The sequence below is a fragment of the Colletes latitarsis genome, chromosome 10 (assembly GCF_051014445.1).
Source record: "Colletes latitarsis isolate SP2378_abdomen chromosome 10, iyColLati1, whole genome shotgun sequence".
NCBI classification, from domain to species: domain Eukaryota; kingdom Metazoa; phylum Arthropoda; class Insecta; order Hymenoptera; family Colletidae; genus Colletes; species Colletes latitarsis.
Window position 1 is genome coordinate 25,045,505 of NC_135143.1, and position 17,463 is coordinate 25,062,967.

Consider the following 17,463-nt stretch of genomic DNA (forward strand, 5'->3'; position numbering starts at 1 on the left):
GACTTTAAAAAAAGGTCAAATAAAAAAATTAATCAAAACCTGGAGAAAGAGTCTCTAATAATTAAACTTCGAGTTGTTTAAAGTGTCTCGATGTACAATCACACCACGTGTTACTCACTTCCGTAAATTCTTGGTGGATCGAAATGTACTGTCACTTCCGTGGCGCTGCCTTCGACCTCCCCAGACCCAGCCAAGTCTTCATCGTCCGTGTTTCCAAACTTTGGTGGATCCCTCCGACTCTCGGCAGCGTTACCGATCTCGTTGTTATGCTGGATACGGTACAAAGTTATTGGCTGGTCGCAGATAGAAAGTTTATTATCGAATCATTGACCTCTAACCTCGTCAGCTTCTTCCTTTTCCTCCCCGCTGTCGCGAGTCAGCCGCTTCAAATTAGCCAATTCCTTGTCGTTGGCCGCTCGAGATTCTATGTCATCGTCGAGTTCGACCGGCGACTCATTTTGAAGCTCGTCCTTCGTTACGTCCTCTTTTTGGCCTGCAAAGGAAGATGAAACGAACGAAGACAAAATTATCGGGCGAAGAAACAGTATTCTTGTCGTTACGTAGAACGATGGGAAAAGCTATACCTGGTGGCGTTTCGGTCGTGGTTGTCGTTGGGGCAAAGAAGTCGACCACGCTTCGCTTTATTCTATGGAGAAAGGACTCCTCTTGATGGATCACGATCGTAGGCGTTTCGTCGGAGGATTGTCTAACCTCCTGATCGAACACCAAGTCGTCATTCTGAAAATTACAAATAGGCCCGATGAGCTTTAGGAATCCAATGGCAGATCTTTCTTTGGCCGTAAAGCAACTCTGTAAATAGGCTGATTTAAAATTCTAGTCAAAATGACGGGATCGTCTACCTCAAAATTTGGAAAGAGAGACAATGGTTATTTGGGGAATTAATGTCTGATCCATTCCGAGAGGGGGGCAATTTCCTTTATTAGAAACTAAAAATAGTCCATCTCGATAAAGAAACTTCGGGAAGATCAACAGTCTTGAACACCGAGTGATCGAAATCACGGATGCACCTTGAAGACATTTCACCGGAACGATCGTTACAAACGTCGAGCTTTATATAACCAAGTACGTGTGTGTGTGTCCGTGTATCGTCGAGTACCGTCACGCGCCGCTCATAAAGAACCAATTCTCACCTAAACACGCGATATAAATTCAGGATCGGCGGGCCATTCTCGCGGCTTGGTCGTGATTCCGAAACTGGCCAGGATTCAAACGTCGCTGGCCAACGAGCTTCCCCCAAGATCAGAATAGAGGAGGGCAACACCGTCCACGGCGAACCCGACAAAATAAAGTATCGTTACGGTCGAGGAAATATCTGACGAGGTTATGCAAGAGAGCATCGATATTATGTTCCCGCGATGGGAATAACAAACCCGGTATTTCCTGGGACCGTCTACGTGACCCTAGTCGCGAATAAAAAGCACCAGAACGAATATAAAGCATCCTCTTCGGCTCGTTACGTCCCGCTGCCCTAGTTTGATGATGAATCGAGAGGATCCCCGGACGAGGATGAACTCTCCTTTTATCTCTTCGACGACGAACGAATCTTCGAACCTGGTGGATCGCGTCTACCCGCGAAACCGACGGTTTCTGGTTAAAATTATTTCGCGTAATTAAAAGTCAGACAGCCAATATAAATCAATCCACAGCGCAAGAGAAAGCGAAGGATTACTTCCAGCGAACGCCATTGGAGAATTACTTCGAAAAATAATATATTATTAATCGGAGCCATCTTATATGGAGACGAATTAAGTACTATCTGATACAAAATTGATTATAATCTGATTTTAATCGACTTTGCCACGTTGCATACCATTGTCTCGGTGTTACGTGAATCGAAAGGTCAAGCATGTATAGTAAAATGAATGTTATATCAGCTGAATCGTATAAACAATTCCCACCCACGCAGGATATCCGTTCACCGCCCAATCAGAGCGGGAAAAAATTTCATCCGCGCGAAATAGACCATCTGCCGGATCTCCCTAATGGCGGCAAGTGTTTGGTGTCGCGTTTCGCTGCAAAATAGTTCCGCGGCGCGTGCAGCGTGTCGCGGCACACGTGACCGGAAACGTCGGCGCGGTTTTTCTCTGCAGGAAACGGAGCCCCGTGAAGTCGCGCTAATGAAGCTTAAATCGGCCCAGACGGGACGTATTATTACGTTTCAGGACTCGTTTGTTGTTCGCGCGGTTCCAATTTTTTAAAAGGGTATCGCAGACATAACATTACGCAATCGCGAACCACGCTTTGCGAAAAATCGTGACGCGATGCTCGTTACAAGACCAAAAGCTGGCTTTACGTGAAAACAAACGTGATGTTTCGCTAGCGTTCGTATCACCATGGTATTTCTATCGAAGATAATTTAAAGGAGAAAAAGAATTCTTTGATACCAAAATATTTGTTCGACGCACCAACGTGGTTCGGAGGATGAGCTTAATTTAGAACGGTTCGTTCCTACTGGAGAAACTTGAAGCGCGTCTATATCCTCAAATATATCAAATAGTGTAACAAGAAAATCAATAACTAAATGCACACCGACGACGGGATTAAAAGGTCAGAAATCTGTACGTGGAGAAAAATCTAAATTATTAAACAGAGGGAGATTAATCTTAATTCGAGATTGGTTCAAATTTCCGAGCAACGCGCGTAGATTTTGTTTACGAAATGTAACCCCGTTGCGTCGATAAGGCTTCTCCATTTTTATCTAAACTTCCATTCGTCCGCCGCGCGGCCGTTCTTTTTACAAAATCACGGAAGCGCAGACTCGGTCAGGCGCGATAAAACTGCACCGTGAACGGCCGTTTTGGATCACGATAACACGCAACACGCATCGTGCGCTCGACAAATTATTGTAAGCGTGCTATTTTCGTTTATGAAACGATTCAGTGACCTCATCGACGCCGAAACTTCTGGCCGAGAGCAACTGAAAGACCTACTTTAACCGGAAAAGGAAAACCGTTGTGTGTGCGCGGCTTTTCAACAAACTTGTTGAGAATTCCTTGCTATTCTGCTTGGGGGACTCCGAATAGGTCGTCCATGTTCCGTTTCTTTCATTTAAACACGAATATACGATCGGATTACACCAGAGGGAACCTTCCGCGTCTAATTTAGGGTGTGTTTGTGACGCGTCAAAGGGGTCTAACAAGTAACTTGCAAGTGTTCCCGTTGCGTCGTGACTTAAGAATCCGTCTGGCGCAAACTATCGACTTTCCTGTTAGATGAAAACAGTTTCATAGAAATCGAGCACGCCTGCTACGATTCTTTTTAAGAAAAAAAGGGGTTTGATATCTCCTTCGCCTCATCGACTGAATTATACCGTGGTAGAAAATCTACGACTACCCGAAATCCTCAGAAATTACGAAAGATCCTTTGGAGACGCGAGTAAGGTGGTCAGCGTGCTTGGTTTCTGGGGCATAAATCGCGGATACCGCCACGGTAACGCCGTGCCCCAAAGAAAAGACGAAGAATCAGTCCGTAGGAGGGGGAGGTACGGAGGCACGAACGAGCTTCGAGACAAAACTTTGTTATTCCGGGCAAGTTTTACACGGGATTTCCCAGCTAAGTCCACTCTATGATCCTTTCACGACAACTACGTGCTCATACTTCGACAAAACACCGGCCCTGCGGTCCGAAATCCTTAAAATGCATGGGAAATACGTGTCGGCGCAGGTTAAGTGGCTGGGAAGAAATTCGTCCTCGGAACTTCGAGGCTTCCCGCGGACAAACTTGCACCAAACATCGAGCCTCCTCCTCGTTCGGCTAGCCTTTCAGTCAAGTTTCGTTCGCGAGCCTTTAAGTCTTCGTAATTTGGCTGGTCGAGGACCTTGAATTTTTAATTTTTTTAATCGCCAGATATTACCGAAACATTGTCATAAAATATTGTTGGTATATTTTATCGAGATACAGAAAGTTAAGGTTTTCACGCGTGAGTGCACGTGGCGCCAAACGATCAGCTGACTGGGGACATAAGTGGATCGCACGATCATGTTGAGACGGCCTGTATAATGTTCGCGTTGGTTTCTTACACGAACAACAATCCATCGATGTGTTCCAAAGCTTCGAATAATCTGATTAGCAGATGCTGGAAGGATAACGAATTTTATGAGCAGCCTATTTCTAGAATCTTCGAAGAAGGAAAGCTCGAAAGTCGAGCGAAAAAGGGGTCGATTAACAGCAGGAGGAGAAGGCAGGTAAATGGGGTCGTTAAACTCCGTGCAAAAATGAGTCCAGACCGATGACTCACCGTCGGAACTGGTCCTGAAAAATAAGTCCCGCGTCTGTGCCGTCTCAGCGTCGTTAAACCGTGCAGTTTGCGCGCACGTGTTGGTTGCATAACGAGCGAACCGCATATTCGAAGGCAACGAAACTTGCAAAGTCGCTTTATACGGTTTGGACCTCTTGGGCGTCTAAATTAACTTTCCTCCAAACGAGAATGAAACAGAATTTATCGACTGTTCCGTCTGCGTTGTCGCGGCAGTCTTCGACCAAGAATTCGACAACTATCGAAATCTTACGTAACGACGATCTTCATCGATAATCTCGAGATAGTGCACGAAGGATATCGCCATACTTGCGTCATCCCTCGTGTCTGGATCAAAGTGTGTCGCAGATAATCGGGTAGAATGACCGTGAAATCTATAATTAGCAAATCTATCGGGAAGACTTACATTTAAGAAAAGAAAATACTCCAATACTTGTTATTATGTGGTATTTTTAAGATCTACGTACTTTTTTAGAGTACACAATAGAGCAAAATATGTTCTACAGTGCTTTATTTTAAACCTTCGTTTACTTTCAACGCGAACAAGTTATATTAATTGCATCAAGGTGCAATATTATCTGGGGCATTGGTTTCTTTTCATCAACCACCTGTGATACGTGAGAAGAATTAAAAAATTCAAATACACAATCAAAGGCGGTGTGTATAATACTCGAGTACTCCAGACAGATTGTACCTAAGCTCAAAGAATCCCGATGCTTCGAACGCCGACAGGAAGCTATTCTACCTTAAGTATACTAATCACCAAACATTTTTCAAAGTGGCTGTCTAGACCGGGCAGGTAAGAGAAGCACGTCTTTATTCGCGAATGCCCGTCATAATCACGGTCCATCGAGCCCCGAAGAAAGCCCTCAAAGGTCAAGATCTGGCACGTCGGTTCGAGAAGCGTCGAGGAAGAAATCCCCCAATTTGAGAGACTTCTCGGAGGCTTCGACTTAACGAAAATATACGTCGAAGGAGCACGTATGACAGGTTGGAGAAAGGCAGATGGCGCTGGTCCTGGAAGAAAAGAGGGAACCGACGCCACTGGCCGATCGTCCTTTGTCTTAAGCCGCGGTATATTAATGTGAAGAACATGCTACGCCGAAATAGGCTGCGAAAGGAGGGTGGGACGGTAGCTAGGCGCGGAAAAGAGGGCCGCCAGCGCACGGAATACTAAAAAGGAGCACACACGTCCGCCAAATCTTCCGGTGCGGTGGCCGCATAGGGGGCGCTGGTCTTGTTCGACCGCGCCTTTGCATTTTAACTGCCTCTCACAGAGAAACGACTCCTCCTTCGACCTCCGTGAACGAAAGAACTCCTCCGAACTCTCGACAGACTCTATCCGCTCCTCCGTGGAGGAGTCTTCTACAAGAATCGCCATGTTTCGACAGAATTTTATATACCTAGGATGGTTATGGATCGGTAGCCTATATAATGGACACGAGAAATAAAAGCAACTACGAGTTCATTTACGAACGTTTATTTCTTAACAATTATAACAAGTTTCTACGTGACTGGGACTGATCCTGGACTAAACTTGAACTGAAAACTGAAGGAATGCAATAGGTTTTTAAGAGCTCTGAAAGTGAGGAAACTTGAAAATATAAGCTTTACCCCACGACGCGTGGAATGCACCTCGAAAAATTACTGGCTTCAACCGCTTCTCTGCTCGTTCATTGTCCACAAAATTGCCTGGACAATATCACACGAAGAATCCAAAGTGTCACGTGTTGATTCTCAGGTCCCAAATCGGCTAAGGGACGCGACGAGATCCCGAAGCGGATCATCTTATATGAACTTTCATATCCCCTGCTGGCGGTGGGAGGAGGGAGGAGGGGAGAGAGAACGGGCAAATACCATGGACAATCCTCTCAGAAGGGTGAAATTGCGGAAATCATGGTGGTCCGACTTCCTAATAGAAATGTTCTGACCCCCCAGGCTGCGATCTGCCAGTCAGACGTCAACCGTCTATGCGGGAGAAATTCTACGCCGTGTTCCGGTACAAAAAAATTTAAAAAATCACCAGACCGCTTCCGTTCGAGCTTTCCATCAGTCTGTCGAAGGAAGATTTTTAACTGATCAGGGCTTTCGACCGATACGTTATGACGCAAACGTTTGAACACGCTTAATATCCCGATGAACGGATTCGAGATTTTTGCTCGCTTTTAAATGACAATTTCCACACCACATTCCCATACACTGTAACAAACGAAAACTTTGACACATATTTTAATTTTCTTGTTCGACAATAATAATGACAATTTGAATGAATAATACACAGTGTCTGTCGGTTTTCGTTTGATGAATTAAGACGAAATCATTCGCGAGAGATGGTTGGAAGAAATTGGAGCACTCACGCGCGAAGTAGCAGTTGATCAATGAATCGATCGGAGCATCGACATTGGTTTGTTTTTACTGCAAACAAGCAGGAACGTGTGCACGTTGCCTAAATACGTCGGTTAACCGCGCTTGATCCACACCATTCCTCCCTCCCTGTTGTACGCCCCACGGCTAGAATCTCTTTCCCATTTTCCCAATATTATCCCCTATCTTTGAGACGGGCCGTGAAATCCGAAGCGACGAGTGGCGGACTCAACAAATTACGAGACTCGCTTACCCACTTAGGGGCCTCGTGTTGTCCATTATCGTCGTCCGACTTTTTCTACGCGCAGTTCAAAATTCTCGAGATCCCCTCAATGACGGCACACCCGCTGACAGAGCAAAGCCAGACGAATCTTTATGCAATCGCAGAGTCAAAAGCGCAGTGTTTCTCTCAAGATTTGCCGCGTGCTTTCAATGAAAATAACATTGATCGAATGTGAAACGCGATTCGTGTTCAATGGGGCCTCTATAAACGCTGAAAAATGAATACCAAATCGCTGAAACCACTCGACCATGTACAAACAGTCCTTCGAGTCCTCGACAAGAACTGTCCATCAGAAGGAAGCCTCAATGTTTTACGATCTGCAAGATCATCTCGCTGCGTACTAAATTCAACTGCGAATAATAATAAATAGAGGAAAAAATGCACACGCGATTAATGATTTTCAGATCGAACGTTAGTCGTCTGGTCAGGCTGCAACGTATCAGCAGAAAGCAGGGCATGTTTGTTTGGCCGAGGCAAACAATTCGTCTAGAAACCCATTTCCTTCGGTTCGCGGTGGATCGAGAATAGATCGACCAGCTTGGTGTCTTCAGAGACTCAAAAAAACGTCGATTCGCTTGCTCTTTTGTCCCTTGAATAGATCAGAGGCACGAATGTTGCGCGTGTAACTTCCGATCAAGCAATTTTAAGTAGTTATTCCATTCGAACGTCAGACAAGACCAGCTTTGTTCACGTAAACCTTGACCATGTTCGAACGAGAAACTAAAAATTATTTACATTGCATTAATCGTTATCTTCGATTAAAATAGTGTCAATTTCAATTGTTAACTTCGTTAGTTGTAAATTGGAAACAAAAATGAAGCTTCTAGAGGACTATCAATATCCTCGAATCGGGGAACCACATCCTGTAATTAAAAAATAAATGAACACGGTCTTAATTTGGATTTTACATCCGGTGGTTTTGAACTTCCTAAATCGCAATCTAAACTTGTGGTTGCTAGATCGTTTTAAGGCAAATTTCCCATCGAATCTGACAGTTTCGAGTTAAAGTGGACGAACTTTTCCTCGGAATTACTGAACCAAAGTTTGGACCACTTTGCATAAAGACGCAAAGCAATTTTATCATCGATCCAAGTGACGGCACGTGCGTTCAAGACACAACACGTGCAATTACGTCACAAATCAAATTGTAATCCATCGACCATTGTGCAACTATCGTCATTTGTCAAGACGAATGCTAAGCACGTCTCTACTGAATCGTTAATTTCGACCTTCAGACATTTCGAACGCGGAATCCTTACGATTCGAAGCGGCGAGTGTCTCGATCGGCCTAAGGAGCCATGTTTCTCGTTACTTTCTTCATCACAAGCCAAAGGAATCGAAGACGACCTAATTCGCGAGACTTAGAATTACATAAATCACCACTGCTCGAATTTAAGACAACCAGGACGAAAATCGAATCGAACTCTAAACTCCAATCGTTAAGGTGTTACTCCGGCAGCTTTGACCCCGAAGGGAGGTGGTAATTTCTCCGCGATAACGGATAGTCGTTATCGACGACGTCCTCGAGTTAACCAAACCGTAGGGAAAAGTTCGGTCCGAGACAGACATTTCGACGGGGTGATGTACAAAGAGGAATTCGACGGTCTTTCAGCCACAAAGCAGCCAAGACTAAACAACCGACGGTCTGAGCAATGGAGCAAATAGGTACGAAAAAGGAACGAGCACAGAGTACCGGGGCGTGGGTGTGCGCCAAGCACTCTCAACAACCCTCTTCTCCCACCTAGTCTACCTCTGTCCTCGGTTTTTCCTCGCACAAAGAGCGAGGGAGAAAGCTCGCAGAGCAGCTTACCGCGAAACTGCCCTAATAGTCCATTGTCTAACGTCCCAGCGACAAATCCTCCGTTTCTATACCGCGTCATCTCGTTCGTCGCCTCCAAGACGCGCGAGAATTTTTTCTTCGCCGATCGTGACCCGGTGTCACCGACGAATCACATTATCCCGCGATACTTCCGACGACCGGCCTACGAAATTTAGGTTACCGGAGCGGTATCAACGATCTATGCTTCCGGCGGTGCGTGATCAGAATTCACGAAACGAGCTCATCCTTGAGGGATTACAACAGGGTTCAGGGGGCTGAGAAGCACGCCAACCCTTGGAAATTGTTCTCTAAAAGTTATCAGACCGATCCTTAGTGACGCATACCTATTCATAAATCCACGTTAAACGCTGTCACGCAAAATGTAAATGACACTCGTCGCAATTGGTTTAACGATTTAGTTCGTTTGACCTAAAAACCGAAGACCCAACGCTTCTGAACCGGTCAACTTACACTCGAGCCTCTTCGCTCCTCTTTATCTATTAACCGGTTAAACGAACGCCCATAATTTTCGGGCACACTGTACAAGCAGCGTAGAATGCCGTCTTCTTGTTCGTGACTCAATGACGGAGAAAGCACGTGGCAGAGAAACGCAGTGAGTCATTATCCAAAAATACATCGCGCGGGCGAGCGAGATACCGAATCGAATGTCGATCGTCCCTCGGCAATAAATCTCTTACGAATCGTCTTCTCGAAAGATACAGTTCCTAATCGTTTCGAACACCGAGTTTTCTACGCTTAAACGGTGTTCATAAGAGATCATCGCCTGACAATGTTCAATTTTGTCAAACCGCCGGCTGTTAAACATCGAAATGTAGTACCGTCGCGATATGTTTGCAGCATGGCACAGACGCTAATTACGAAACGTTTTAAACAAGACGTGTACGCGTAGAATGTAAAATTGAATGTTGCTTGAAGGTTTCGTGTTTAGTGGGAAACGAGTTTGATCTCGTTGGACCCCGGCCCCCGAGCAGAACCAGAATTCAATGATGACTCACTCGCCTCGAAACACGCTCGCGACGTCGCAGAAAGTGTGTCGGGGTGCTCGGGCAGACCTCGAGGAATAAAAAAAGAAAATGATCGCTCCCCTTTGCCGAGAAGGCACCGCGTCGCGACGCATCACAATTAACGTCAATTGTCGACTGGTAGGGTGGGAGGCCCGGGGGTCGCTTCCGCGACTAAACGAACACGCTCGTTCATACCGAGACGAGTTTACAACTCGTCTAGCGGCTGCGAACTGCCCGAAAGCCGCAGACACCCTTCTCCCTTGCGTGAGCTGCGTTTACGCGATCGTAAATCGCTTTCACGCGTCGCTTCTTTGTCCCTTTCTTTCGATGGCGCGTGTCTGCGTCGCTTTTTACCGCGCCTTCAAACGCCCATGCAACGCGACATCCAACATACCGACAAACTTCGACAAACAAGAAAGGACCGTTTAAAATTTTTGAAATTTTCTTTGGTTCTCGTCAAACCTCTTTCAATCTATTACGCGTTGCTTTTTAGCTAGTCTTCAAACGACAACACACCGACAAACTGCAGACGACAAGAAAGGACTGTTTGGAATTTTAAGAATTTTCTTTGATTCTCGTCATTCCCTTTGCAATCTATTTTGTAGCTCAATTTTTGTCGTAATGGGATGTTTACAAATTTTAATATCAAGCATTTTTGTTCAACTGTCCAAATATTACATAGCTAGTTTTGAACGTCCCACGACAAACTGAAAATATTATTTTTTTTTCGATGGAAACTATAAGCTCAGGGATCGCGTACCATGCATTTTTCTTTCGCCTTAGAATTTTCTACACGCTTGTGTTTACTCGAGCTCCGATTAGGTTGCTCAACCACACGCGAGACAAACAATAGAATCGGGCGTAACGAACCATAGCTGCCGACAGACGCTCGATTGCCTTTCGTTCTTGACTTTGAGAACCGTGTCTGTGATCAGGAAATCGCTGAGAAGGAAAGTCGGCCAGTTTAAACGCGCGTTCGTGTCCTCATAATCGTTGCGTCACCCTTTGTTTACTTTCCGGCGAGAATTTTTTAGGAAATCTCTGATTGGTGCAATAGTTTTACGTGGAGATTAGTTCGGATCTAATGGAGCTAGATATGTGCATCTATCGTCTGCTCTACAATAGATACAATATAAGTCTAGTCTCATAATCTATACAAATTTACCAGATAAGCATAGACTTTGTTTTTTCAATAGGAACTAAGACAACGCTTGTTCGAACCCAGTTTTCAAACGGTCACATTTAGATTAAGGCTCGTGGAATTACGTTAGATCTATATTGAGTCCACGTAGAAGTACGTTACGTACGTGTATCGTTAATACTAAAATAGGTTTACGTTATGTGTCTAGACATCTATAGGTACATCCGAGCTGGGGTCTAAGTTGGAGCTAGTTCGCCGCAACTCCAAGTCTAAAATACCACTCCAATTTTATGCTTCTAACCCCTATCGCAAGTAACGTGTGCTTAAAATTATTTTCTCTCGTCGCTAATTGCAGTTTCAAGAGAAAGCTTTTAATATAGCTGACCAACTCCGAGGAAACGGTTTATGCACTCGAAACTCATGTTCTATTAATTTACGCGGGGATTTCTTGACATGGTGGATTTGCAAGCGTGCATTCTCCCCCGTAATCAATCGCTGGCGAGCACTGTAATGATGATGTGGCGCTGAAAATGTTAGGATAATTGACGCTTAATTGGAAACCCGATAACCTTAGGATATTAGGTTCACTCGCTATTAGGTTCGGATCGGTAGGTATCGTCGATGGAAGGCGGTAAATTGTATGCGAGGCAGCGTTCTCTTCTCAACTTCTAATACGAGCAATAAACGTAGCAATAAACGTAGCAATAAAACTATTTAACCGAAACTATTTAGTACTGGATCTGTTACTCTTAAAATTTACTCGATTGAATTTTTGAAAATTTACCATAATTTTCTATAAGAGAATTACTAAACACATATTTCCATTGCATTATATATTTATTCGAGTATCTATCGTTTTAATCCCTCTGGTACAAATAAACACTATAATTGTCGGTGGTTCTAGTGTTAAAAGAAAAAACGTTACTTTTTATTTATTACTGGCACAAATAGTTGTATCGCTGGGAACGTTGTTTCCTTCGACAGATACATCGATGCAAAGCGATCAAAGTTGATCGCGGGAATTCCTAGACATAAACGATTCCATGCAACGAATGATAAATCAGCGCGTAATGCCAGGGTCACGCGTGGTCGTTTCCTCGCGACATTATCGCGCATCCGTTCCCGGCTTCGTGTCAACCAAGTCAACGCGTTTCCATTTGTTATTGCGTTAAAAGCTCGGCCACTTGGAGGGGATGTGTACAACAGTATGCAACGCGGAGCACTTGAACTTGTTAACGATCGTATGTGGAAAATCAAAATCCAAACAAATCGTGTCTATTCTACGATTGACGATTACGCGATTCAGAAGTTTACGAAGCTCTAAGGTCAAAGGACATCTTGCAGAATTAAACAAGTTGACACGAAATCATTGCTACATGATAGAGATTTAACTGTATAGTTAACTGTATAGTTTCAAAATATAAAATAAAAAGAAATTGATCTTTTGCGATCTCACATGAGACTGCCCTCTTAAGAAAAGGAGTCAAAACATTTTGGAATAATCTGTCGAGGATCAAGGCTAGGATTCCAAGGAAAGAAACGACGCTCGACGATCCTTTTTAAATCCAGGATCAAGTACGTGGTCGCTGGGGAACGCCATTAAACCGTAGGACCTCTCGTTTTCGACGAACTTAATCTCTCGTAACACGCGAACCGTTTCCTTCCTGCGATTCGCCAATTGGCCAAGTGTAACCCAGTTTTTCGCGCCGTGTGGGAAACTTTATCTGCGTCCGTGTTAGACAAGATATTACGCGAAATAAAAAGTCCGATACCGGGTGTTGCGACTAACGCGCAGAACGAAACGTTTCGCTTCCTCCGAGAACGGTCGTATCGTTTCGACAGAATTCTATCGCACCTGTTGAACGATTCCACGTTTCCAACGAAATCGCGTTACGTTCGCGCGACACTAATTATTAACCCTTCCGTAAATCCCTGTTTTATCGATCCCCCAACGATCGAGCTTCGTCTTCCGTGCCCATCGGATAGCAAAGATCACGCGAAAGCGAGAAAACGAAAGTCCTTCCGGCGAGTTAGTCATGTTTTTTTCGGGGCGACTCCGAGTGTACCGTAAATGGGCAGATTATGCATCGGTAGATTATGAAATATGCGTGGCCGTGCTCGGCGTACGTGTGTGCGTGCGCTCGCGACGCTTTCTCTACGGCAAGCAAATCGGTATCACGTCAAGGCGAGGACGATTGCACAACGCGCGCGACAATCGGATGTTCCCCAGAATGCCGAGGCACGAGATGAAAGAGCTATCTATAGCGATGGTCTGTCACACAAATTTTCAGCCGTGCAAATATTTGTACGTTAACCGAAATTAGCCGAACTCGTATTCAACGCCTATCGTGAAATTAATTTCAAGGCGAGGCATAATGAGTCACTTGAGAGCTCCCGGGTCTACGAACGTCGTAAGAACTCTCGTTCGCGGCCACCAAAAATTTCGTGGAACCATCGCTACGCCAAAGAATATTTCAATGCTACTGTCTAGGGGAATTTTCGATATGTGAAATTGATTCCTGAAGGAATATGAATTGTTCACGAGTCTGAGATGTCTGAATAACCTGAAAGCCTCGTCAATTTCGTACGATCTGTCGATCAACCTCATATAAAAGTAGTACAGTATCCTAATACTCGTTAAAGGTTTAGTTTTAATTATTCTTTATGAATCGAGACACGTTTCTATAGGAAATGGAGCGAGCGATTCGATCCTTTATTCTCCGATATGAAATTTACTTTCATATTTATCATAATTATTGTATTTTACGAAGGTGAATAGAATCGAAAAGGTGCAACAACTTGTACAGCCATTGAAAACGCGAATACAACCGAATATATCGTCGCGAGAGGCGAACATCATCGGTCAATTATAAATTCGAAATGGTTCTTTAAGCAAAAAGTTTCTTCATGTTCCAGAGAACACAAATTGATGGTTTCTCCACGAACATCGTTCCTCGCGTGTGTATTTTTCTCGGTGTTCCGTGCTTCGGAAGCATGGAAAATTCGATTAATCGCCGGCACGTTGCATTTTTTAATCGTCAGCGTTTCGCAACACTTCGTACGGTGTTCTTCTATAATACAACGAATTACATAAAAGCACGTATCGGAACGTCCTTACTTCATTTTTGTTCCTTTTCGCAACGTTCGAGATATACCGAGATAATCGTAAAATCGTCAAACTGAAATGGGGTCAAGCTTCGATAAAAACATGTTTGTTTTTCGCGCAGATCGAGACGCTACAAAGATAAAGTAATTGCACTTACTTTCGAGCAAACTACTTCGTTGCGAGAAAAATTAATTATCGGTTTTTTATTATAAAATTTGCGGCCGAAAATACTGACCATTAAGAATTAATCGTACTATTCGACGCAAAAGAAGAGATCGACGTATTTTTGGTCAGTAAATGTCATCTTTAGTCCAAGACAACAAGAATTTTGAAAACAAATGATTTTATTTGCACGAGAGTTGAGCAAAATCTTACTGGCCAAAGATGAATATTAAGAATATTCCGTTTTCTTATAAAAATTGATTTTTTCATCACTATTTGCCTCGGGCCTTGACAAATTTTGATCGGCAATTCAAGAGAAGAGGTGAATCAAAGAAACTCTGATTCAGTTCTATCACGTAAGAGTTCAAATATTTTTGACAGGTGGATATTATTGATAATGGATAGGAGTGTATGTAATCGACGCTGGTTCTAAAAATCTTATCTATCTTCGACGAATGTTCTATTTAAGTGCGTTGCAATTCTCCAAAGAACGATAGTCATAAATAAGCAAAGGATATTATTATTAGTATTATTATTAATCATTTATTAACGGAAATAAACCCTTACAAATGTGGATTTTACATAGCCAAACATTATCGCTTATGAAATTTTAACAAAATATATTAATTTACAATACATTGCAAGGATAATTTTAGACTTTCTAATAATATTTGCGATAATCGGAAATTTGATAGATTTTGTTTAATATTAAAAAACCAGGATACATTTGACGATATCCGTAGGCTTCATAAAACAATATGCATTCCGTCTAGGTTGACCATATTCAACCATTTTTGACGATGACAGCATAAATAAGCCAATTTAAATCACGTTATCGTAAGCGATTGAATGTGACGCAGCTGAAAAAGAAATAACATTAATTGCTCGTTAATTTTATTTATTTATTAGACTAAAGTACAACACTGTTACGTTTGATTTACGACTTATGGAACTTTCGTATAGAACGATATATTCTTTCGCTAATTCCGAACGTAAAAATAAGTTGTTGCACGAGCGATAAACGATTGATAATTGTTTCGATTAATTTCCGAGGAGCTATATTTAGCTCCGTCGATCGTAGTAGAGAAAAAAAAGTATCAAAACAGATATAACGATTAATAAAAAGTCCGATTATCGTGTAACATGCCGTTTAGGATTATCAAATAGGATGTAACGTTTCGGAAGCCAGATAAAAAGACCGACAAAAAGTATCCAGTCCCGCGACGGTCTATCGGGCTGCAGTTTAACAGAAAAACAAGCAACAGAAACCGCCTAGCAATCGACAACCACTTATCCTATTTGTCTACCTAGTTGCCGATAACGCGTTATCTGCTCGTTCCTAGCAAAAGACCTTCCGAAACGCGTTCCTTTTCTATCGAACGGAGCAAAAGTCGCGATTATCACCCTCGTCGAAACGATGCTGACTAATTGGCCGAGTGAGTTCACTCCCCGAACTGGAGCACCCGTTTCGTTGCATACTTTACTCGAGCCATATCTCCGTAAGTGCGTATTTATAGCAACTTACTCTCTCTCTCTGTCTGACTGTCTACTCGAACAACGCAACTTTTTCGGTGAACGCGTGACGGAACCTGCTGGAAATAGATTACGCACGTCGAGCTCTACGCTTTTATCGCGAACCTCCTGCTCCAATTTTTCGCGGTCCTTTTCGACAGCCTATTTCGCGCCCACCAAAAACATTTCGAAAGTTCACCAGAGGGTTTCGAAAAATGTCAAGAAAATTTCAAACAATAACGCGTCTACCTCCGACGGTTCGAGCAACCTTCGTTGTAAAATCGCCTGCAAACTTAACCGTTGCCTATAAAACGCGAGAACCGGGAAAACGATTCACCGATACTTGAAATCAGCATGACGCGCGCGGAAAGCCAGATGGAAGGATCTCTCGTTCACTCGATCCACATTTTACCAGCAGCGTTCCACTCGTGGAGCTTTCAATTCGGTTCGAACCGCGGCGTCCTACGGCCGGGGATAGTTACTTCGCAAGACCCTCGAGAAATACCAGGTCGACGATTCGCCATTCTTCGGACGGGGGAGGGAACGATCCACGCGCCGCGAACTTGCCAGCGGAAAAGAGAAGTGAAAAGAAAGGGAGACGAAATTACAGCGGTGGCTGTATAACAAAGGGGGAGAAATTTGATTCATCCCGCTCGACCTGGCCGCACAAAAGCCCAGACACACGGACATAAACACCGTGAGGCCACAGACGTCGCGCGGTAATCGTCGTTAACACCTGCAATTAACTTTGACGTGGGCGGTATGTGGGACGCGCGACCCAAATACCACCACCGAAGGAAAGAAGAAGGAAATTTTTTTTTTATTTCCACGACTCGCGGATTTTCGCTTTTCGTCGACCTCGACAAAAGAAACGCTCGCGCCTTCTTCGTCCAAGATTTTCACTTATCCCCGAACACGTATCTCGGTGTCGTCTTTGTCTCGACCATGTTCGACGCTTCGAAAGACCCGAGAACCACCGGAACTCGAGCTACGTATCAACCTTCGACCAGTCTGACAAGAACTCGGCAAGCGAGATCTCTTTGGACTGGTTGAATTGCCTTGATAAATAGTCCGAGTCTTCAAAATTAGGATCGCTTTGCGTGCTTTATGTGATTGATACGAAGAATGCATAGCTTATTTGCAAAAATGTTCGACCGATAAACGAGCATCTGGTGTAAAAAGCTGAAGAAAGCGACACGCTTGCACCGTCACGAAGCCAGCTTTAGATACTCGAGTCGCAAAAGCTGTTCATCCTATACATGAGAATTCCTGGATGAGCTTTTCGAGCATCGTTTAGGAGAATGTCATCGAAATAATGATGAATTACACCGTGTTTGTTTGGATGATAGTTCAGTAGGACGAAAACTATTCGAATGAATGCACAAGTTGTTGACTGCATTTTTGGCGTAGGTTTCGAATATCATGCGTGCCGATGGGTTTAGTTATGGGTCCATATGCTAGTGGTGTCGCTTAAGACATCGACAAAGCACGCACATAATTCAGAAGTGTTATATCAGAAACTAGAATAGCCAAAACACACAAGAATTTAGCGCAAGCTTTTCGAACGCGAAATACCACTGCAATTAATTTTTGAATGCTCTAAAATTTAAAATGTTGATCTTTCTTTAACCTTACGCTTTTAGAAAACGAATGACTACATTTTCTAAAATTATTGTTCCATATTCGGTGAACGTTCAAAGTTTCAGTGAAAAGTATTAATAACCACGAGAGTAATATTCAATTACGTAATGCGTTACTTTTTGCCGATGGACTCG

General features: G+C 43.6%; 1 protein-coding gene across 26 annotated transcripts in view; it reads right to left on the reverse strand.

Annotated features, from left to right (window-relative positions):
* Trol (terribly reduced optic lobes) overlaps window positions 1-17,463 on the reverse strand; it is a 154,037-nt gene that overhangs the window by 112,861 nt on the left and 23,713 nt on the right. For all 26 annotated transcript variants that reach the window (XR_013080464.1, XR_013080466.1, XR_013080463.1 and 23 more), the window contains exons 2-4: window positions 585-738; window positions 339-493; window positions 119-269 (exon numbers count right to left, since the gene is read on the reverse strand). Coding sequence is in view for 3 of the 26 variants with exons in the window: in XM_076774981.1 (XP_076631096.1) it covers window positions 119-269; window positions 339-493; window positions 585-738 (460 nt within the window). In the remaining 23 variants the exon portion in view is untranslated. The remainder of the gene's footprint in view (window positions 1-118; window positions 270-338; window positions 494-584; window positions 739-17,463) is intronic.